Here is a 22,821-nt window from a genome sequence, read left to right as displayed (position 1 = left end):
GTTGATTCGAGAGCTTATGGGCGATTGAGATACATTTTCCGATGAATGTCAATGAAATACATAAATAAAACATTTTCGTTCATATTCCAAAGTAAAAGATAATTGGATGAGAGAGCGAGAAATTGTCCATTGAAAGTTCTTGTTTCTTACTTTTTAGCATTTGATGATCATAGCTTCTTGATCATACTGCATGTATTAATTATTGTGTCATTTGATGAAAAAATAGATTTACTGTAAATTGTTCAGAGTTGTGTATTCCAATATTTCAACCAGAACATTAAGGGTTTGAAAACTACTTGCGATCAGGGCAACTTATACGCCCGAAAGCGTTTTTATTTTATTTTCTGCGTCTCAAGGCAACTATAATTTAACAGACTTAGTTACGTTTTTTAGATAATTTGAGACATTTTACTTCAATGGATTTCTCTGCAGATTCATTGGACCATTGATATTGATGAAGAAATATGCTATGACTGATCCTCTACATATCGTGGAGCAAACTATATTAAGTTAAAATAGCGTCATAAAGTAAGTAACAGTCAGAGGTTATTGAGTATTTCAGAAGCCGTTGCAGCATGAAAGAAAATTCGATTGATTGATTTCATCATTTTCTACCTCAACAAGTAGAAGTCACCTTACTTTGAACTATTCTCATGGTTATTCAAAACATGATTTTATGTTATTTGCATGAGTTCACTCATATTACTGCACAAGTAATTAAAGAACCAACAAGTTTTGTTGTAAGGGCCCGTTTCGCTTAAAGTAAACTAAGTGTTTACTATGAAAATATATTTTATCATGGGTCGGTTCTTACAATCAGGTTGCTCTTATATTATTTATGTTTGAAATAGTAATGTGTAAAATATTTCAAAATTAGAATAATTCAAAATTAGAATAATAAAATTGGTTCTTAATTTTTTTTTCACTACTTAAGAATGGCTTCTAACTCTCCAATACTGTTAGCTCTCAAATTGCAGCCTTAGAACTTTCATTTTGATTTTTCTAACGAGCTTGACAGATTGTAGATCACATTTGAAAAAAAAAAACAACAAGTAGTAAGTAGTATTAGTAAATCTTATTCTGGAGAATTGCAACCCTAACATTCGGTTTTGAGTAAGCAATTATATTTTGTAGGAAATGAAAAATCAAAAGTTTAATTTGAGTTATTTACGCTTTACATAGAGTAGTTTTCAATACAAAGTGATCATATCTGTTTCATTTTCGGATTTCGAGGCCATCATGAACAGCTAGATTTGGATAGTTAGGGAATTGTTTTTACTTGTTTAGATTGTTCAAGTTCTAATATATCAACTTTTTTTATACTAAATATACAACAAAATACAAACAGTGGGAAAGGAAATGTCAATTTCAAAAAACACTCATGATGTACTTATATCATTGTTGTTATTGTACCATTGTTAACCATTGTTGTATTAATTTCTGAACTGTACCTCAATGTTTTGAAAGGATATAGAACTTCCAAATGTAATTACTAGAATAAATATTTGAAAAGTCACCTAGAGTATACTCCATATATTTTATAAACACTGAAACATTGAATTGGAAAACTATTGAATACTTTTTTTATTTTTCTACAGCGTTATTGGTATGCCACATAAGAAAAGTATGATCAGTAAATGATCAAACTGCTGTTTTTATCTTTTTTCAGTTGTAAAAAAGGGTAACAAATACAAAACAATTGCGTTCTGAATTCCTTCTTTCTCGAATAACTTTTAATTACCTCTTCGATTTAAATTGCAGATTGCATTTTTTTTTTAATTCATTAGTAATCAAACCCTGTGTGAATTGATACAATAGAATTATATTCACTGTAATGCGCTTTAGTCTGGGTGTTCCATCCAGAATTTTCACGAAATGCCACGACAGTACCGGGCCGAGGGGGCACGAGATCCTGGATGTTGGTGGCGATGGTGATGATATGTTGGATATAAAATGAGATCATTGCCACAACTTCCGAACGGTTCGGTTCGTTCCTCACCCCGGCTACGAACATACACGCTGTGTACGGATGGTGCTCCCATTGTAACGGTAGAAGTAAATTTGATACATATGTATGTACATCTTCCAGTGAAAGATAACAAAAAACAAAAACCAAACAAAAAAACAAAAAAGAATAAAAAAATTTAAAAAAAACTATTTCCCCATCACTACCACTAAATTGAAACAAAACTATGATAGAGCGCAACAAAACACAATGGGAAATGCATTTTAAAAATGAAATAAAACTCACAAATGCATCCATATGCACAGTAAAAAGAAACAAAAAAAACAAGAAATCAAATATACACGAAACTACAAAAAAGGAAAAACTAGACTGAAAAAATAATGCCACAATGCAAACAAAAACACACATACACACAGTCACGCATAAAAAAAGGTTTGATCCAATTGAAATGAGGAAAAAAGACTATAATCAGGCAGGATGCGTGCGGAAAGCGGTGGATGCTGTGACGGTGCGAGGAACAATGGCACCATCAACATCGGGGTACAGACACGCGACCAGGCGAGCCCTTGACCGATCACCACATCGCTCCACCTACCACCTCCCGACCTGTCTTGTGACCGTGGAGTAAGGGAGCACCTGGGTGTGGGTATGCATATTTGGTATCACATAATAATTCGGTGGAGATTAAACTGCATTCTGCTCCTGTTTGATACCACTCGAAACGCTCCCGGCGGAAAACGCCTTTGGTATGGACGAAGAGAGAGGATGGGAGGGGGGGGGGGCGCTATTTTTTTCTTCCTTTTTCTGTCGGTTTTATTTTTCGTCTCCACAGCGAAGGAAACCCGGGAAGAGTGGCGGAACGGGTAGACTAGTGTTGGGGCCAAAGGGGCAATTGAACAGATAATTGAAGGGGCCTTCGATTTCCCGGGCGTGAGAAGGCCATACTGGTAGTGGTAGGGAGGGTGGGGGGGTAGCATTAAAATTTGGAAAAACACAAACTTTTAGTTATTTTTTATTCTTAACCATTTCCATCCTCCGCCCAATTTCGTGCGAGAAGCTGCACTGCTGCAGTTGCTACTGCATTTCTCTCGCTTGCGCTCCATCCAGGACGAGATGTGTGTGTGTGTATGTGGATGCATCTCTCGGATGTCGTGTGTCGCTCGATAGCTCTATTTTGTTCACATTCAATTTGTGTCGAATCGTCACCGATGGAAAAAGAGTACAGCCAAAACATCAGACCAAAAGGACACCAAAAAAAAAATATAGACCAACGCTTCGATGGTCTGAGCGGGAGAAGCACAAACCCATTCCAAACTTGGGCTAGTTAAAGAGGGAGGAAGGGAGGGGACTTGTGGAAAACGTGCGTTTCCCAAATGTATCCAGCTAGGGGTAAAAAATATAGTTAACGGCTAAAAAGCGAGAAAAGAGAGAAAAAAAATCATCGCAGCCTAGAGAGATAGAGAGAAAGAATGAGAGAAAAAAGGACGAAAACGAAAAATGATCGCATACTGCGTTGGGGATCAGGGCGGCTGGGAGAAAAATAGTACCCATATAATATGATATGTAGAACATTTTGCTTTTCGTTTTGTTTAATTTATGTGTGTGTATATGTGTTTACGTGTGTTGCCTTTTATCTGCCTGTCCATTTTGGCGCTTTGGAAAAGCGCGTGCACCCCTATGCCGGCATTTCCACCCACCCCCTCCGGAACCCGGAAAAGGGTACGGGGTTGTAAAAGACCGTCCGGGCCGCCCGATTGATTGTGCACTCTCTTGTTTTCGGCTATTACGGTCGTCCATTTTTTCGATTAACTGATTATTGGATTCCACTTCGATTTTTTTAACGCACCAAACAAAACCGAAAAAAAGGATGTAATGTTAGGAACGCGGTAGCTTGTTTTGTCGATAACAGGATCACCAATTACTGCAGGATTTGTTTGCCAGTTTTAGGTTGCCCGTTTTTCTGTGCCGACTTTTATAATAAATTAAAAAATGGGATAAAACATCAAACCCGCACCGGATAAAATCAGTTAGCATTTTTTTTAGTGCAGGACTAACGGTTGGCAGGATATCAAAAGAACTACAAAACACAAAAAGGACACACACACACGCATTCACCGGGGTGTCCTCTCGATCAAGTTTTGGATATAAAATAAGGATCCGCATGTGATTTAAACACACAGGTCGTGCGGGAAAAGGAAAAACATCACATTTTCTCTCTCATTACCCCAAAAAGCACCTGCCCCCTTCCTCCCCTTCCTCTCCGTCACCCACTCCCCCCCATCTACCCGGTTCACGTGATGAAGAGGGCAGTGGGCGAGTGCAACGAACTAATTGGGTGGTTTTCCATCCTTTTTTCCGCATTATCAGTGGGTTGGGGTGGGTGAATTTGTCTTATTTGTGTGTTTATTCTGGCATTTTTTATTCCGTTGTATCGCCATGCATACACATTTACGTGCATGCGTTAGTGCGTTTTATGGCATTCGGGTATAGTGAGCAGGGGAAGGGGAGCGGATGCTGTGGGAAAGGATTTTGTTGCATTTTATTTTCATGTGCTGTGTGAAGCCTGCCTTTTTTCGTTTTCCACCGGGGTTTTTTTTTATGCACCGGTCCGGTCGGCCTTATTTTATCTATTCTATTTTTTGGAAATAAAACCAACCTGCTCCGGTGGAGCGAATGGGAAAACGGAGCGCGGCGGGGGTGTTCACGTTGTGCTAAAGGGAAGTGTGGGTCCCAGTGGGTTGGGTTTTGTTATGCATTCGCTGGCGTTGTTCTTGCTGTTCCTGACGTGTGGGTATGTGTATTTTTGTTAGTTATAATATTTTATTCCTCCCGCGCATTATTCTCGCCATGTATTCGACCTGCCAGCTTGCTCGGGTACGGTTGGCGGGGTTGAGGGTACGGGTGTGTATTTTCGGATAATTATATCCGCCCAAAAAATTCCCCATCTGCATCACAATTCGTCAAGGTTTCGGCGGACGAAATGTGTTGGGGCCGACTTTTCTGTTAACCGAGAGGAAAGGGTTAGAAAGCACGGTGACGAGAATAGGGACGGCTTTCCAGACACACACTGCTATCCATGCACGGCCGGGCCAAATCAACACCGGGTCAAACCGAGAGGATTGATGGAAGCTTTTCCGAGGTAAAAAGGACTACCGAGCAGCAACAGCAGCATTATTATTATTATTATGATAAGCCCATCCATTTGCTTCCACCGGAAAAGCTGGCTAGCTGGCTGGCCGCGTACCACATACGGAGTAACTAATTATAAATTTCATATAATGTACCGCGAACGGGAAAGGGCCCAATGGAGGGAAGGAGCGTGGGACAAAATCACCAAATGGTGGCGCTTCGAAGGGACACGTGTGGCGTTCCGATGCTGGGAACCTTTTTATTTGTTCGTGCGTGTCCCTGTTTCGCACACCTACACGCACGGGTCGGTGTGATGAGCGGGATAGAAATAGCGAAATAAAAAACTACCAACAATACTGAAAAAAAAAGTTCCATTGCTGCCATAGTGCCAGTAATAATACTCACAACAATAATGATGTTGAAACACCTACTGCAAGTTTAATCTCTCTTCTCGCATCAAATGAACGAAATAAAATTTTAACTATTCCCTCAAAAGCCCACCCCACGTTTCGGGACGAAACGATGAAACGCCAACACCAGGTTCAGCCGCACCATGCCGCAAACCCGCCACGGATAGGAGAAAGTGTTCTAATATACACAGAAAAAACTTTTTCACAAACCAGACAAACACCAGGGTCGATTCTTTGTGATTTTTATTGCATGCAAAAACAAAGAAATATATTTGCAACTTTCAACTCATAATGAAGCAAAACAGATTGGGGGTGGGTCAAATCCGAACATGACAAAGCGTTAGGTGGAATCGCATATGGATTTGTTTATTTAAACATCGTTTAATTTGCCGTCTAGTGCTCATTTTTGAGGAATTGGATGCATTTGTCAATCGTTTTTCGTCGAAAGAAATGATCGTTATAATCAGTACAAACGATCTATACTCACCCCGGCTAATTTCCAGCCCCTAGGTCTATGAAAATGGGCGATTGTTTATTTTTAACCATAGTTAAAAATCCGTATGCGATTCCACCTATTGTCTTAAACAAACTAAAGAGCAATCGCTTTACATGGCTTTCAGTCGTGTGAAAGAGTTGCGACTCATTTTTGTATTTTGAAACGGAATGTTACCGTACTCATCATGTAATATTTACTTGAGGTAGTACATAATATACGGCATCGTAGGAAAGTTAGCGCATTTATTTCGTTTAGACCGACCGCATGAGGTCACTAATATCTTCTTCTCGTGGAAAATCACTTTCCATCACGTCACCCTTACAGTATACTAGGGTATCAATATTCTTACCTTAGATAATCAACCGCATCATACACCAAAGAAGATGTATCCCGACATTCATGCATGTGACGAATATTTTATTATTGTTATTGTTATCCAAAACTGGCTATTTTATTACTTTGATAACATATCAAAATGGCCAACAAATTACTTTTGGTACGATAAGAAATGTACAATGGTTACGTGTTTAAAATAAAACGATTGAGCTGCACGTACAAACCTTTTTTGAAATGCATTTCGATGGTGCGCATATTGGAACAACTTCCCCTACGTTGCAACGGGCGTTGGTATTTTTGATGCTTGCAGAAAGGTGTTTTTTGTTGTGTTGGCCCAATGTACCCCTTCCACCTTTTTCGGGTGGGTTGCATTATATTTCGTTAATGTTTGATTCCCTTTTTACTTTGGCCCTTTTCCACAGCTCTGTGTTAGTGTGTGTATGTATGATTTTTTTTCCAAACTTAAGCTGGCTTTTACTCAACTCGGTTTTGGGATGTTTAATGTTTTTTTTTTTTGTTTGATTTTCCTATCTCATTTTTGGCGAAGTGAAACATAGGAGGGGAGCAAAAGTTCGCGTCCTGGTAGATCAGTTTCGGCAACGCGGAGGGAACGAGAAAGAAGAAACCAGCCGAAAGGAACAACCGAACGAACGATGGATTTGATGCAGCTAAAAAACGATAAAATGGTAAAAAAGTTCCAGCGTCAGGGAAAGGGCAAAGCAAGGGTGGCTCTGACCTCCGGCGCGAGGGGGTAAATCATGTACCGATTTGCAGCTTTTCTTGCTCGTGGAGCGAAAAGGATGGGCGGGGAGAGGGGGAGGGGGGGGTAAATTTGGGGGCCAAAATTTGGTGCCGGTGGCCCGTAATGAGGATTGTCCGTGTCCGCGTGCAAAGTCCACGTTTCCACGGTGTGCGCAATCAGCAATAGCCGAAGGGTGGGTGTTCAAGGGGCGCCGGTGACCGCAGCAGTGGGATAGGAAGATAGGGCATGACATATGCGAAGGGCACAGCCTAGCGAAAGGAGGGAGAGAGAGATAGAGACAGAGATAAAGAGGGAGACAGAGGTGGACACATGAAGGGAAGGAAGGTAAAAAATGCATTCATCCGCGAATTTCGTCCTGGGCCGTTCGTTATCTCCATTCTGTTTGGGATTCTTCGTGCCGTTTGTTACTATTTCCCTCCTCTTTCTTGGCATCTTTCTTGGGGCTGTTGTGGCTCACGTTTTGGCTGCTGCGAAGAAAAGTAGCATCGAAACGAAACACAACTAGAGGGCCAATTTTCGAAGCGAGCGCAGAAAATCGCGTTGGCAGGATCGAATGGAAGCTTCGAAAGCCGCCTCTAAATCGCTGGGAGAAAAGGAGTTTGGTACAAAAAAATTGAAAGTTCATTGTCTCGTCTTGTTTCGAGGTGGGGGTATTGGTGACTCGTGCACGTGTACCTTTTTTTCTTCGAACCGTCCTTTTGCCATCCTCGGTTCCTCCCGAGGAATAGGACCGACCCAACGTAGGGAGCTTTCGCATGATCAATGGGTGGAAATATTACTTTCCCCCTTCGCGAGATCCGGTGGTGAAAAGTGGTTTTGGATTGAGGAAAACTTTCCTCTTGCACGGATGCTGTTTGGCACTCTTTCAGATTCCAGACTGAACCGGAAACACAAACGCAGAGCTAGTTTCGTACTAGCAAAGCTCTTGTCGCTTTTATCGCGTTGAAGTTCCCTGAGCTTTTAGCTAGGCGGCTATGATTGGGCACGAGCCTACGGCATGCGCTAAACAGGAACGTGGCAAGCGTAGTTTTGCGTGTGTTAGACAGTGAAACATGAAAACTATCGAGGTGATGCTGTTTTTTTCTACCACCTGGTATGCTATATTTCAAATTGAATTGGGTGAAATTTTTTTTGAAAAACAGTCTGTATAGTCTGATTGGTCTGATTGTGGCCTTGATAGCATAAGGACAAATACAATTATTTGATTGTATTCTATACAAACAAGAATAAAATAGTTAAAATCTAACAAAATTACTAGATATAGTTTTTTAACTTCCAAAATTAACTCTGCCTTTGCTGGCGGATAATCTTCATCTAATCGTTTTTAATAAGAGCTCTTGTATGTTATGTTTTGAAGAATGTTTATGCAAAAATGGTTACATTTTGGTTGCCATCCTGCTTTTAATTATTTCATCATTATTTTAGTCCTGCACGGGCGTCTTAAAACTAAAAACATTAAATTTACGCAAATGTGATTTACATCATCCTAACATCAATAAAGAAGCTTTATATCTTCAAAAACTGAACTCTGGGTGTAAAAGGTAGTGAATGGTAGTGTCAAATAGTTCGGAGGAATCACAGAGTGTAGCTTATGATGCGTGTGAAGAAAGATGTGAAAAAATTAATTCAACGCCAACGGGGTTTGAGAACCACGGTCACCCCCTTTAATGTGTTCATCCCAAAAATGTTTGCTCATCTTAAGCATATATAAGCACATGAATAGAAAAGATTCATTAAAACCAAATGATGCCTGAAACAGTACGAAAAATCATTACGCTTATAAGCACTTCTCAATTGGTTGCATATAATGGTTCAAAAGCATCAAAGGTTTGCTGATTAAGCGGTTTAGAGTTCGCAGATATATAGTCGCAAGAATTACAACAGGCAGAAACATTTTCAAATCATGTTGTTTAATAGCTTCATTATCTGAAGCACCGGAAGATAATTTCTGTACAACATCCAGAAATTAAAAGGCTTACCTACAAAATATATTTTCATTGTTTCAATATTTTAAGAAAATTACACTAATAATAATATAATGTAATATAATGTAATGTAAATGTAATGTATAAAATTACACTATCGAACTAACCGAACAACTTGAACAAAATAGTTAAGTAATAAAATAGATGTATGAAATAAACATATTTCATACATCTATTTTGTTACATGTTTCTGAAATATTTGATCGATTAAAGGAACAACGGCATAATCCAAAGCTACCTAGTCATAAATCTATTATTCTTTATGGTAGTCATTCCTCTTTTATTCAACCAAATTGTACGGAATACACATTTTATTTGAACTTGATATCATTTTACAGAGTACACTTAATTCAAAATAAGGAAACCCACTTTTTTGTTTAGCTTTCAATAAACGTCTTTGAGAAATTATAAAAATTTAGAAACATAAACCATTTTTTAATTATTTGCTTGCTCACAGAAAACAATAAATGCGATAGTATGCTTGGTATTGGGGCTGATTATGCGTGCTGTTAGATTACTAGTAAGTTTACATTATTTAGATTAGCCGTATTTGTAAACGTTCAAAGGTTATTCAGGGTGGCTACCAACCAGAGCCACTCCCTTTCTTAATGTCCTTCCTATACAAATCATTACTTTAATGTTTTACGTGGTTTTATTACTAGTTATAAAGAGGTATTAACGAAGCTTCTATAGATAGAATTTATTTCTAGATGTTATAGGTCTCTGAATATTATCAAACCGTGTTAAAGCGCTAGAAGGACTGCTCGCAATAGTCCCAGCATCCTTAGCCAACGTTCGCGGTGCTTGACTTTCCAATCGATGCCACGTATGACCCACCGTATCAGTCGTTCCCTTTTAGAAGAAATGTCTGCATTTCATCTTCAAAGAAAAAAGCTATCAACCGTTACGCACACAGTCTCGTAAGAGCACATTGCAATGTTTTATCCCTTCACATCATAGCGATGACGGTTTGAAGAAGGGTGAGCTTTATTTGCCCACTTATTTTTTGTTTGCCGTTTATTTGTGGAAGTCTTGGGGCATGCAGCTTTGTTTCGACCAAACCGTGAAAGACGTATCGGATCGTGCGAGATGCAATTCAATTGCGATGCACCGGGAATAGCAATTTCGTTTTCCGTCGCAGGCGGTCTGTCCTGGGGCCGAAGGAAGGGGATGCTGGCCGCTAGTCGTCTCAGGGTATCGGCGGTTTGGGGGAACCATAATGACCGTTTCGTTTCGGCCCCGAAAAGCCCTACACCGAAAACAATGCCGCTCGATTGTGCGGATGGATCGCGGTGCGGATGGGTGAGGGACCAGGATTCGCGAAACCGGTCGTAAGTGCCGCTAGTTGTATGCCCACCAACAACTCGTTTTGGGAGCCTGATTCCGGGACGTCGTCGCCTACCTTCCCGCGCGTGTTCTTCCTAAACGTTTCCTTAGGGTCCAACCACCATTCGCTGGTGTACGATTTGAGGTTTGGGTATGGGAGATTAATCATTTCTGGCAGAAAACGAAATAAAATAACACACACACACACACACACACACACACACGGACACGGACACTCAATTTGAAGGGAGGCCAAATGTGACGTCCCGATATCCTGCGACTTGGAAGGAAGCCCGAATTGCCTGCGAACGGCCACTAGAAGGCTAGAGAAATGATCATCAAAACCTGGCACGAAATTACACGTTTCCCAGGCGAACTGCCTGCCAAACTTATCTCCCTCCAAATGCACTTCCAATCGGGCCAAAAAGCGGGTTTGGCTGGTTCGATCGCGCCGTAATGACGAATTATTTCTCTTATGCTTCATGTCAGCTGCCGCTGCTGAAGCCACTTTTTCACCATTACTATTGGCTCCGCTAAAAAGCACGTCGTAATGAATTGTTGTGCTCTTTCTTCGTTGGAACACTTTTGCTGATTGCAGAGTACGTTCGGGTCTCATCTTTTTTTACCAGCCGGAAGTTGTTTGCGTTTTCTTTTCGCTACGTTCACTGACATCGTGAAAAGTAAGTTAACAAGCTAGTTGGAAAGGATATTCATAACTAGTAAAGTGTCAAATAGTTGTCAAGCTGTTTTACATTTCAGGAAAAAGCACATGTTATTAACAGAGCCGAGCAATACGATTCGATATTTGTACCTAATTTTTTTTGCGTGTCGCGTTACATTGGAGGAATATGTAAATTTTTGAAATTCGAACCGTGCTCCGTTACATGATTCAAATGGAAAAATCGGTTGTGCATCAAACCAGCCACATCCGGAATGCGACGATAAATGTCACAAACGATCAGCAAATGGTAATGAAAACCAGATGAGTGCACGGGTTGACATGTATCGTGGAGATGGATAGCGGCATTCTTTACCACAAGGCTATGATGATTTATATGTGTGTGTGTCACGAATGAAAGGCTAATTGGATGTGAAATATGTTATCAATAATGCATACATTTTATTCTCGTACATGATGAGTAGCTGATATTAGCTTTGGTTGATCATCGATTTAAAAACATATATGAGAAAGTAGAAAAATTTGGGAATGGAAATGGAAAACGGATTTCCATATTTGATCATCTCATGAAAGGAGAAAGGTGTAAAAACAAATCCCTTGGTGGGATTGCTAGCGTTACTGCAAATATAATAAATCAGTCACGTAGGATCGGTTTCCCATAGCCATACAAATAAAATAAAAATTTTATGTGTTTAACGAAACATATTAGAACACAATATAGGGATTACATTTTGGTGCTTTCCAATTTCAATAGATATATATAGTTTTTGAAATTATTATTGTACAAAAGGTATAATGTAATATCATAAAATTATAACGACAAAGAAAATGTAATGTTTGGACAAAAAAAAACAATTTTATATTGCAGAAAAGGAAAGATGTAAAATGTATAATGTAAAAATGATTTGAACTTTTCAATTTCTAAGATCATGACCTTCCATATCATATTGAAAATAAATGTGAAACGATATAAAAATAGATAATTAACGAGTAGCTTCACTAAAAGAAAATTCCTCGGTATTCGATCGATTATCTGTCCAAATCTTTGAAGAAAATCTATAAAATTTAACATAACAGCTTCGTGCTGTGCAAAGTATAGTTGATTGCATATACGAACCTAGTTAGGAAAGTAAGAGGACATCCTGTAGAATTAAATACCGATTATCCATGTACACAAAGGGAAAAAGTTTTTTGAAGCAGACTAACTAACTTAATGACGTTTTACTTGATGCAAGTTTCTTCTAAAGTGGAAAGATCTTCCAATATGAGAATCAATCTGCAAAAAATCCTTCTCGAATATTATTCAAAATGAAAACGAACTCGATCTCTGTACAGCTTCATACCCAAATACATGTTATCCAATTTTGAACGCTGAGCACGTTGCAAGCGTATGTCTCAATAAATAATAAAAAAAAACACGCACACAAAATAAACGTCATCTACCAACGACAATGATTGTTCGAAAATTGTCTAATTTGTTGCAATGACCTACTTTTTCCTGTGAGTCCACAGCACAAAGAGCATTTGTGCTAAATGATTCAGCATTTGTCCTAAAAAGCCATTTTGCAATCATTTCCTCAAATTGCCAGACGGTCGTCGGTGGGGAACAGTGAATGGGTTCCAATGATTCATCGTCTGAACATGCTTGAAATTGTAATCATTTCGCTTTCTTTAAGAGAATTTGAGATACGCTAATGCGTGCTTTTTCAGGAGGGAGAAAGTGGTCGTATATTTGAGAAGTTAACCAAACTGAATTATGACTTTTAGAAACTATCCTTTGGTACATAGAAGGAAAATTTTACGCTGAACCAGATTTATGAAAATAGTTGCACTATAAAAAAAGTGAGAAAATATTTAAATTAGTTTGGAATGCCATGAAAAGTACAGTAAGTTGAAATCCTTCCAATAAGATACAATTCTCTTCCTCCACTAAACTGTTGTCGTTACGCTGGTACTGTTTTGTCTTTAATTACAAATGGTAACTGCTAGTATTTAAAGAAGAATTATAATTAGTAGGTTTGCTACACTCCAGACTAATTGAAAATTTGTTGATTGGTTAGCAATTCTGTAGTGGAATGATTAGTTTGTTCTTCACATAAGATAAGCTTCACTAAAACTTGTAGTTGAAATTAACGTAAGAATAATCAGATAAAACATGTTCTTTTGAGTTTCTTTTAAGAAAAACGTTTCTGATAATGAGTGTGAATGGAAGTACAGTAACGTTTATTTCTTCTTCTTTTTTCTTTATATTTTATTCTGCGAACAAAAGTTCATAGCAAATATTTCGCATACTCTCTCACATCAAACACTGCAGAATGCACTATTCAAAAGCATGCAAAAGGACTTGTTACTCCTTCAAATGAATTCACGAATGGATTATGAAACGTGCAAACCATGAACACAATATCACCTTCACTCTTGATTACCGGATGTAACAGAGAACCATGCGAAGCCAAATTCCACTCACTGAAATCCATAAAAATCGCGTCTGCAACCTGCGGTGCTCATTATGGCCACTAGTGGTTCCTACGTTTTTACGATCAAAAAAATAATACATATATACCCTAAAGCCTTTTTTTTTTTGAAGATTCAAAATCCTCTCACCAAACAATAAGCCCAAAAAGTGTTTCATTTCCAGGGCTTAGTGAAAATAAATCACAGAATGAAAAATTGACGCCCCGTTGTTGAGGACTTCGGGTTTGGTTTCGGTCGTTTAACCTTCACCATACAAACGAACATTTAGTCAACATTTTACGATTACCAGAACATTTAATAAATCAAGCATGCAGTATTACATTCATTGGCCGGACATAAATGTATGTAAAATGGTGAGGGTCGAAAGATGCATTACATAATACTGAAAGTTTTTCGGTTTCTGTAAAAACTGTTTAAGTAATAGTTCTTATTGTAAAAACCAACCATGATTTTTCTGTACTTTTTATACTCGTTACAAATAATTTAGGATATAGGTAATTGGTTTAATTTTTCCTAAGATGTTGGAAACAAAAATGTCTAGGAGCCTTTACATAAAGATTTTAAACTGAAAAGGTTTATTGTAAAATGAGTTGTATGAGTTATCATAATTTTCATTGGTACGCTATTATTGGTAACAGATTGCTTGCTTGACCTTGCTATCAGGTTGTATCGAAAATCTTAATTTTTCCTTTCAAATTAGAAAGACAGAAATGGTGCAGTATCGTCAAGCGAGTTTAATAGATGGAAAAGATTGACAAGTTTTGTATTAATATGATTGTTTTTTTATTTCCAGATTATTTTAACATTTTTAATATTTTTAACAGATTGTTTAAAAGAGATTTTTATTTAACTGTTCTAACATAAATGTACGTTTGTTGATACTTTGCTTGTTTGTTGCATAACGGAGAACATTAATTTATAATTTTGCTTCTCGAATGAATACAAATTAATTGCATGCACCATACCCGTTTAATTTTGAAATAGGTTTAATTTTAATATAGGAAAAGAAATACTTAAGATGCTTCTATAAGTCTGATAAAAGCTATTTTTGCAAATAATGCTAATTATTTTAAATTCATCCTACCAGGTCTTTAGCCAAAAATAATTATTTACACACACTATTTACTACACCGCTTTACATACCAATGCTAGAATTGGCCTGTTCCAGGTGTGCCTATCGCCGTACCGTCATATAATCGACCGGCGTGGGCGTCGGGCGGGATTGGTGACGCGATTTTTATGTTGCACGACAACGAGTGCATAATTATTTCTCCTTTGTTGTTCCGGTGATAATTAATTCTTATTATTTTACTGCCCATTTTCGATTGGTCCCGTTTTTTTTTGTTTTTCGGGTGAAAGAGCACCTTTTCGGCAGCACACCCTGATTTCCGGGATACAGAGCCGATCCTGGCCAGCTACATCCGGGTTACGGCCGGGCCTAGGATGTGTTTGGATAGCGAGCGCAAATACTTTATATGTTTTATTGCTCTACACATATAGAATGAAACCATATCACACCGGGCGGCGGGTATGGGATTGAAGATAGTGGAAAGCATGGAGGCTTTGGAATGTTGAAAATATTGGTAAATGCCATCAAAAAAGGCCCCTTTTTGGGCTTTTTTGGCAAATGTGCTTTTTTCATTTTCGTTGCTATTTTTTATGTCATTCGGGAACAGGCTATGTGCTTTTCTATCTTTTTGTTTTACATAATGTTTAACCACAAAATGCTTACATAAGAAAGAAAGGATTGGGCCACATGCGTTGCACGTTGAGAAATATGATAATTATTCGTGCGTCAGGTTAGCAACGTACATTAATTTTAAAATATACACGACAAGCGAACACCAAAACTACAACAGACAGGGGTTTGTGGTACGTATTTACCTTGTTGAAAAAGGTTCAAGGAGAAAGGGAGGGTCCCGAAGCAATATATCATAATACTTAAAAGTGTTTTAACTATATGTCAACAGTGCTTAACAACCAAAAATGCTTTTAAAAACAAGTGTTGAATTTTTAATCTCAATTAAATTAGTTATCTCTTTAGAAACATAAATAAGGGCAAAATAAATTTAATCAGTCTTAGGCAGAAACAGTATTTTGCACTGTATTGAATGGCGTATAAACGTCGCAGTTAATTGTGCAATATAAGAATTCACAAGTAGGAGTTATTATAGGATACTTAGACTACAAATCTCTAATGAACACACTCATCTAAAGAATAGCATGCTTACTCCTCAAACCATCATGCTAGTATAACTTGATAAAAGACGCGTCAAACGTTTCGTTGAGGCTCCAACAACGTATTGTGCGGTTCTGTAATTAACACTAATTTCAGACTAAACATAGTAATTTAACTGTTATGAAAGGCATGTACGACGTTCAATCTTATCCAGAAACACCCACGGAAAATATTCATATTAGGGGTGGATGGGGTAATACGCACACCTTAAGGAAAACTATAAAATTTTCTAACAACTTGGCTCTTGATTGTTGACTTTATCACTGAATTGGATTCATTAAGGTTGAAACTATTTACCAGTTCAGGAATGTTTGCTTTTTTTGCTAAGAAAAAGTAATTTAGTTGTCGATAGTGGTTATGTTATTGAGAGTCATCGTTAGTTATCGTTTGCTGCTTGCAAACGAGTAAACTATTCATTTTAAAACTAAAATTAATCGAAGCACTGTTTCAAACAAAGTAAAGCAAATAATTACTAAACCAAATTCATCCAATTTAAACTGTGAGCTCTTTATAAGTATTTTACCTCAAAAAGCCATTAGTGAAAACTTAGAAAAATCATTACTTTGACGGTTGATTATCTCGATCTTATGTACCGGATAAATAGAGAAAATACCGAACCATTCACAGTTAGGCTTCTTCTACACGAAATTATTAGACTCATATATGCTTAAAAACAAAATAATGTTCAATGAACATTAAGATTGAGCTCAAATTCTTCTGTTGTAGCATATTCCCAAAATTCATTTTTTTATAAAACGGAATCCTAGATTCTTTTACTTATTTACCGACTACAAAAGTACATCTCAAGTTGACTGATAGGTAGGCAAGCAACCAATAAATATACTTCTGGAATATTAAGACAATGTTTACGCATAATAAAACGAGTTATCATATTCGGCATATTAATCTTGAAGTCACAAAGATTGTCACAACCTGCCTGCATTGACCCATTAAGGATGCAATTGGGAATAAAAGCAAAACGCCAATGAATTTCGCCAAAACCGGTAGTAATGTCAACCTGACTGCTGGGAGAGGCTGCAAAAAGCAAAGGAATTGAGACATGAAAACGCAACATGTGCTTTTGGAAAGTTGACCCGCTGATCACGTGGCGCGCACTGCACACACGAAGATTTGAAAGTAACCACAAACGGCGCTGCTTCGTAGTGGGATCGAGAGGAAACATTTCTCTCGTGAGCGTGGCAAAGACATTGTATGAAGAAACGGACAGAGAGAAAAAAACAGAGTACAAAAGAAAAAGTCACGTGCAAAAGGATATAGTTTGAAAATAAAATTAAAAAAAAAATCATTTACGACATTGTAAACTGGATTGAAACTGAACTTGCTGAACTTGCTCATTTATAATATACACACTTGAGATTTCGAACATTTTAGATTTTTATGGAATACTTTTTTTCTTATTTTTTTAACTGCTCTATGTATAAAAGGTTTTAAAAAATCTCGCCCGTCTCAGAAGAAGAAATATAAAAAAACGCATTATTTCTCCCCGATGTTCAGTTCTTCACCCGAAATCTCTATAGCTATCGTTCTTACTTTCTCTGCCCGAAGCTAACTGAACTGCACGCCCGTCTGAGCAGTCGAGTGTGGCCTAATTAATGCTGTCGGTTCCTAAATTTAGAACCAGCGCGTTCAAAAACTACGTCACAGTGCACGCTTACGGTATCTTCTTGAATGAAACGCAATTTTCTACCCAACCCCAATCGAGTCTAGGTTTCCGCACGGTGATTCATTCCAGAATTATTTCTTTCCATCCCAAGGGCAGCATAGAGAAAGCTACAGACGCGTACGGTATATGTAAGATCAATTGATTTTGTTTGAATTTATTTCATAAATACCCTTATACAAAATAACTATAAAATAAGTAATTGCCTTAGCTGCAATTTCGAAGCCAAGAGAAACAAAACTTGAACGACAGTTTTTGCATTCTTATGTGTTAACGCAGTTATTCACAAAATTACTTTCTTTTATAGTATTTTAACAGTAACGAGGAAGGATGTACGTTTATTATACGAGGGGGTGAAGGGGGCAGGCAGCGGGATGGCCGACGGTAGGACGGGGCTAAAAGGACGAATGAAGGAAGAGATGGTTTGATGAATTCTTACAAGAATTTTTCCCATCCGCCCAGAACGACCCAAAGGGCCCGTTGATAGGCGGAGGTGGAGGAGGGGCATGTTTTTTTGTGTTTTTTTTTGTTTTTCGTTTAAACGTAAATCAGCTGAGGTGGCCATTTAAAACCAACACTTTTCTCCTATGTTGTGTGTCGTGGGGCGGACGAGCGGCCATTCAGCTCCTGCTTCACACCGCCCATCAGTACACACCGCCGCCAACACCACCAGTCATCAGTGTCGTCTCATTCTCTCTCACACATACGCTTTCCAATCAAATCTCACTTCTTCATTTGATTAAACTTACTTAATTTGTTCACCTACTACTGATACCTTTGCGCTATTCAGTCCACCCACCGAGCGTATCCACGGGCAACCATTTCTTTATTGATGAAAACTACATTCTGAAAGTACAAAAAGCATCGTTTAATATCATTCATTCGGAAACCAGTCATCATCTGTCGTCATTCGTATGTATCGATGCACTTTCATCAGCAGGGAGAGACGAAAGCCTTCTTCAAGGAAAAGTCACATTGAACTGAATCTTTTTGATTTATCTTATCACCATCCAAATTCGGTGTTTCTAAACACAGGTGCAAGTTATTCAACGATAGACGGCAATCTAATCATACCAACTACCGACTGATAAAATAACATAGTAGATACTTTGATACGCAAAACCCAACCAGAGCGTCATCAAAATTTCCAATCCACAATAAAAAGATCGGCAGTATATTAATTAGTACAAACAGGCTAAGAGAAAGAGCCATATTTAAACCTTTCATAGTCCGGGATCGTTACGACGATAGTGGCACTGGCCCCTTATCAAACGCCGTATCGCATAGTTTCCGTACAAACCGGCAGCGTCCCCACCACACGACCATTTGAAAGATAAGAGCAAATACAGTTGGCAAACTGTAAACATTTACTAGTCAAACAAAATGCGATAAGACGAGGTGGGATTTTTTTTTTTTTTTGCCCGGGAGGCACAAATGGAAAATGAAAGGCACTATAATCCACCCTGCGAGCGAGTGTGCTTTCGTTTTCAAAAACTTAAAATGTCAAGGTAAAGACTGAAGGTCACAATCGCTTGCAGTATACGGCTAGATAATAGGAAACTAGTAAATTTCCTAAACCAACGATACAAGATTTTGGCAAAACAAGATAGAAATGTAACCTGATTTAAGCACTCTTAAAAATAACAATGTAAAAAGGGTGTACTTACATCTTTTGCTATTGAAGAGAATAGATAAATTTCCGGAATTCCTTCCGCAGTGTAGCCCGCCACTTGTGCTTGCATCATTGTATTGCTTGTTAACCTACGGAACAGTTCAGTGGCTTCCTCGGACCAGGTGTTTTGGCTTTCATCTGAAAGAAAGGGAAAATAACCCATACGAAATTAAAAAAAAAACAATCAAAGCAACCGATCGGGTTTGTCAGTACTTACCAACAGGTTGAATATTAGATAGCACACATTCTATTGATTGAAATGGTACAGTGATGAAATCTGTTCTAATTTGCCGCAAGTTCTGGGGAGGCAGCAGAGAGAAACCACCGTAGTCCAGGTACTTCACCAGAACCATATTACTTCCTTGGTCGAGCTGCACGATCTGTGCGCGGTACCAGACGCCGGCGGCGAACACCACGCAGACGGCGTTCGGCACGATCTCCGGCATATGGGGAGCCTCACTCTTCGTGTAGCTCTCGTTGAGCGACTTCTGCATGCTACTCAGCGACAGGTAGGTCGGGTGGAGCGGCTGGTGTACGAACATATGGCCTACGTTTATGATGCAGCTAACGGCGACGTCGTTGTTGATTCCCTCGACCAGGGGCAGCTGTTGAGTGTGGTTAAAAATGGATCTCATAAATACGCCACGCGTGGAATTGGGTGAAAGGTAGTATAAACTTACGCTGGAGCATGTGTCTTTCATTAGCGATATGGGAATGACTGCCTCCACACGGCTAATCTCGATGCGCTTCAGGGTGAGTGCCGGAAACCGACGCTGGGGGAACTTCTTCCGGATCAGCGCCAACGCGTCCTTGATTTCCTGCTGCGAGCCCTCCAGTGTGCAGATTTTGCTATTGTGTGTATCCGGATTGCGCTTGATGATCACGTTTGCGCCTGTTTCCTTTTTGATTTGCTTCACGAACACACCCTGTTTCCCCAGCATGCCGGCCACGAGGAAAGCAGGCACCAGAAACTCATACGTCGTGAGGGACGGTCCTACCGAGTGCGGCGGACTGGAACCCTTGCCCGAGTCCTCCGAGCGCATGCTGCAAATGCTGAGCGGTGGGCTGCCAGTCTGTTCGGCACGCTCGTCGAACGTTTCCTCCGGTTTGCCGTTGAATGCCGCATCGTTACCTTCGCACGTTGTGTTGTTGTTATTAATGCTATTGCTCTCGGTTAGACGCTCATTCTGTTCGGCAGGTGGCTGTGAAGTTTGGAGTTGCTGGTGTGTTTTCATTTCTGGCTGTGTTGGCGGTTGTGATGGCTGCTGCTGCTGCTGCTGCCGTTGTTTTGGCTGTGGCTCAGTGTTACCATTGCCATTATCATCCGGCACACGGAAGTATCCACTCTGCAGCGAAGCCGTTTTGGTGGGACGAATGATAACGGGCTCCTTGACCGGTTCCATCATTTGATTAAACTTCATCAGGTTGGTCGGATAGCGGGAGGCGACCGTGCCCGGCAAATCAATCGACGGACTAAAGCTCAGCTCTTCCTGATCGTTATCAAGCATGTGCGATCGACCCAACAGGTTATTAATTTCATCGCCCTTGGAAGGACTTTTGTTCGGCACAATGTCAATCGGAGCCGAACGGGACGACCCGGCCGACGAGTGGCCCGAACCCGAGCAGTTGTCCCAATTTTCCGCGCCATTGTTGTTGTTGCCGGACTGTTGGATCGGCAGTGAGGAAGTTTGCTTCACATCCGGCTCCGAGTCGGCAGTGGTGTTGCTGCGCGACGTGATCATACTTTCACATTCTTTGCTCTTTTCCCCACCACGATCACCCGCATCCGGTTTAAATTTGCGACGATACCAAACGAGGCCCACAATCAGCGCGAGACTCGGCAGTGAAAGAAACAGCAGTGGGCGACCGGTAATCATATTGGTTTTGCAATGCGGCTCTGAAATGATGCGGAATTTCGAAAGCTCTATACATATACATGTAGATGCCCGCTGTATAGCCCACGTACCCGGCGAAATAACAAAAAAATGACAAAACTCCGATTGATCCACGTGAAATAACATAACCCAACGAATACTTACGGTTTTTACTAAAGAAAGGTAGAAAGACTTGGTAAAAATAACTATGAAATCGGTTTTTATAACCACTTTTACTTGCAACCACCGCACACGTGTATTGAAGTTTATGTCGGCACAATGATGGCTGCTAGCCGGCCGAAATGTCATTTCTTATGATCGCATCGAACGTTGGAAAAGATGTTGAGTGCGAGCGTCAGTCACGGTGGGTTCTAAGCAAGATAAATACACACCAAGATAAATACACACTATATATTCAGTATTTAATCATCTTGATTCTAAGGGAGGTGAGCTCAAAGGCCTGGTCGTGGCAGCCATTTTGAAATTAATTTTTGACAATCGTTCCTGGTTTTGTTTACCAACAAAAGGATAACGACGCGTTAGCAAGTGGCTGGTTCAGTTCCAGTTCGGTAGTGAATCAGAGCGGCAGTTCCAGTTCGGTAGTGAATCATAGCGGATGTTAGCAGTGCACAAGTTTCCTGAAAGGGTTAGCGGAAAAGTAAGGTTAGCTTGCGGCACGACTGCGTGGTCACGCCGAGCTGGAGCTCAGGTCAGACAAATCCTAGCTGCCGCACATCTCGTGATGTTTGAGTCAATCAAGCGGACCACGAGTTCTTGTGTCCTGACAACGGAAGGAATTATCCCTCCCGTGGACGGCGGGTGGACATATGGCTTTTATAGCCGGTCCCAAAGGACGAGCCCCTTTATAGGAGTTCGGACAGAGTCGGTACGCCTCTGATTACGAGTAAGGGAACAAACGTTCGACTTAGCGTAGGAGGATATACCCCGACTCGCATAGCGATAGAAGAAGAAGAAGATTTGTTCGGGATTAACCCACCTGGATAGTAATCACTTTGCCCCAAAGCATCCCGAACTGGAGACCATTCCCAACCTCCATGTCATCAAGACGATGCAATCGCTGAAGTCCAAGAACTTCGTGAAGGAGCAGTTCGCCTGGCGCCACTACTATTGGTATCTTACCAACGAGGGTATTGAATATCTTCGTGCGTACCTGCACCTTCCTTCGGAGTTTGTGCCTTCCACCTTGAAGCGCGCTGCCCGCTCGGAGCCACAGCCCGCACACAGGCTGGACCGCGTCCGGATGGACCCAAGAGCGGAGAGGACCGACAGGCTTACCGTCGTATGCAGCAGGCTGGTCCAGGCGACAAGAAGGGAGATGTCGGCGCTGGAGCAGGCGATCTTGAATTCGTAAGTGATCAGTTCCACAGTTTGATCTGTTTGAGTAATCTATTTGTAGTATTTTACTGTAGAAAACTAAACTTTTTGATTTTTATCTTTTCAGCGTGGTGGTTTCGGTCGCGGTAGTCGCCTGTAAATTTTTTTAAATTCTACGTTTTTGGTGACGATATATTTTCGACGTCGGACGTGACGGCTTTTTTTTTGGTGCATTGAAATACATGCATCGTGAAGTGGTGAGCAGGCGGTTCTGCCTAATGGAGCTAAATAAAGTGTAAATTGAGCGATAGACTTATCGCTATCAATTAACCTACTGAGTGATTTGTAGTATGCTTGCGTGGTCTCGACATGAAACACCGTTTTGGCAAGAATGGTTCGGAAAGCGAATGCGGCCGCTGCTCGAGTAGTTCGGACATATCAATTACAGGGGATCG

The 22,821-nt window shown here is 40.0% G+C and overlaps 2 protein-coding genes and 1 pseudogene across 2 annotated transcripts in view; 1 reads left to right on the top strand and 2 right to left on the bottom strand.

Moving 5' to 3' along the window:
• Window positions 1-17,617: 17,617 nt before the first annotated feature.
• Window positions 17,618-21,320, bottom strand: LOC131289367 (A-kinase anchor protein 1, mitochondrial). The gene is made up of 5 exons (XM_058318603.1): window positions 21,197-21,320; window positions 19,838-21,054; window positions 19,375-19,762; window positions 19,153-19,295; window positions 17,618-18,331 (listed from the first exon to the last, which is right to left on the bottom strand). The coding sequence occupies exons 2-5, from the start codon at window positions 21,032-21,034 to the stop codon at window positions 18,272-18,274; spliced, it is 1,788 nt and encodes a 595-aa protein (XP_058174586.1). The 5' UTR covers window positions 21,035-21,054; window positions 21,197-21,320; the 3' UTR covers window positions 17,618-18,271.
• The window catches only part of LOC131289364 (protein Pixie), a 369,862-nt gene continuing 367,516 nt past the window's right edge, over window positions 20,476-22,821 (bottom strand). The window contains exon 5 of the mRNA XM_058318601.1: window positions 20,476-20,489. The gene's annotated coding sequence lies outside the window, so the exon portion shown is untranslated. The remainder of the gene's footprint in view (window positions 20,490-22,821) is intronic.
• LOC131284659 (small ribosomal subunit protein eS10B-like) lies at window positions 21,334-22,541 on the top strand (annotated as a pseudogene).

Source organism: Anopheles ziemanni, chromosome 3 (genome assembly GCF_943734765.1).
Source record: "Anopheles ziemanni chromosome 3, idAnoZiCoDA_A2_x.2, whole genome shotgun sequence".
Taxonomy (NCBI): Eukaryota; Metazoa; Arthropoda; class Insecta; order Diptera; family Culicidae; genus Anopheles; species Anopheles ziemanni.
Note: the sequence above shows the minus strand (reverse complement) of the source record. Positions and strands in the feature narration are given on the sequence as shown.

What these genes read in the sequence shown, in the direction of transcription:
- LOC131289367 (XM_058318603.1), bottom strand. Translation starts at nt 21,034, where the DNA reads ATGATTACCGGTCGCCCACTGCTGTTTCTTTCACTGCCGAGTCTCGCG. An exon ending in TGAAAGACACATGCTCCAGC is followed by an intron (nt 19,763 to 19,837) that starts GTAAGTTTATAC and finishes CACACTCAACAG; the next exon opens with CTGCCCCTGGTCGAGGGAAT. An exon ending in TCTCTTCAATAGCAAAAGAT is followed by an intron (nt 18,332 to 19,152) that starts GTAAGTACACCC and finishes TTGTACTTTCAG; the next exon opens with AATGTAGTTTTCATCAATAA.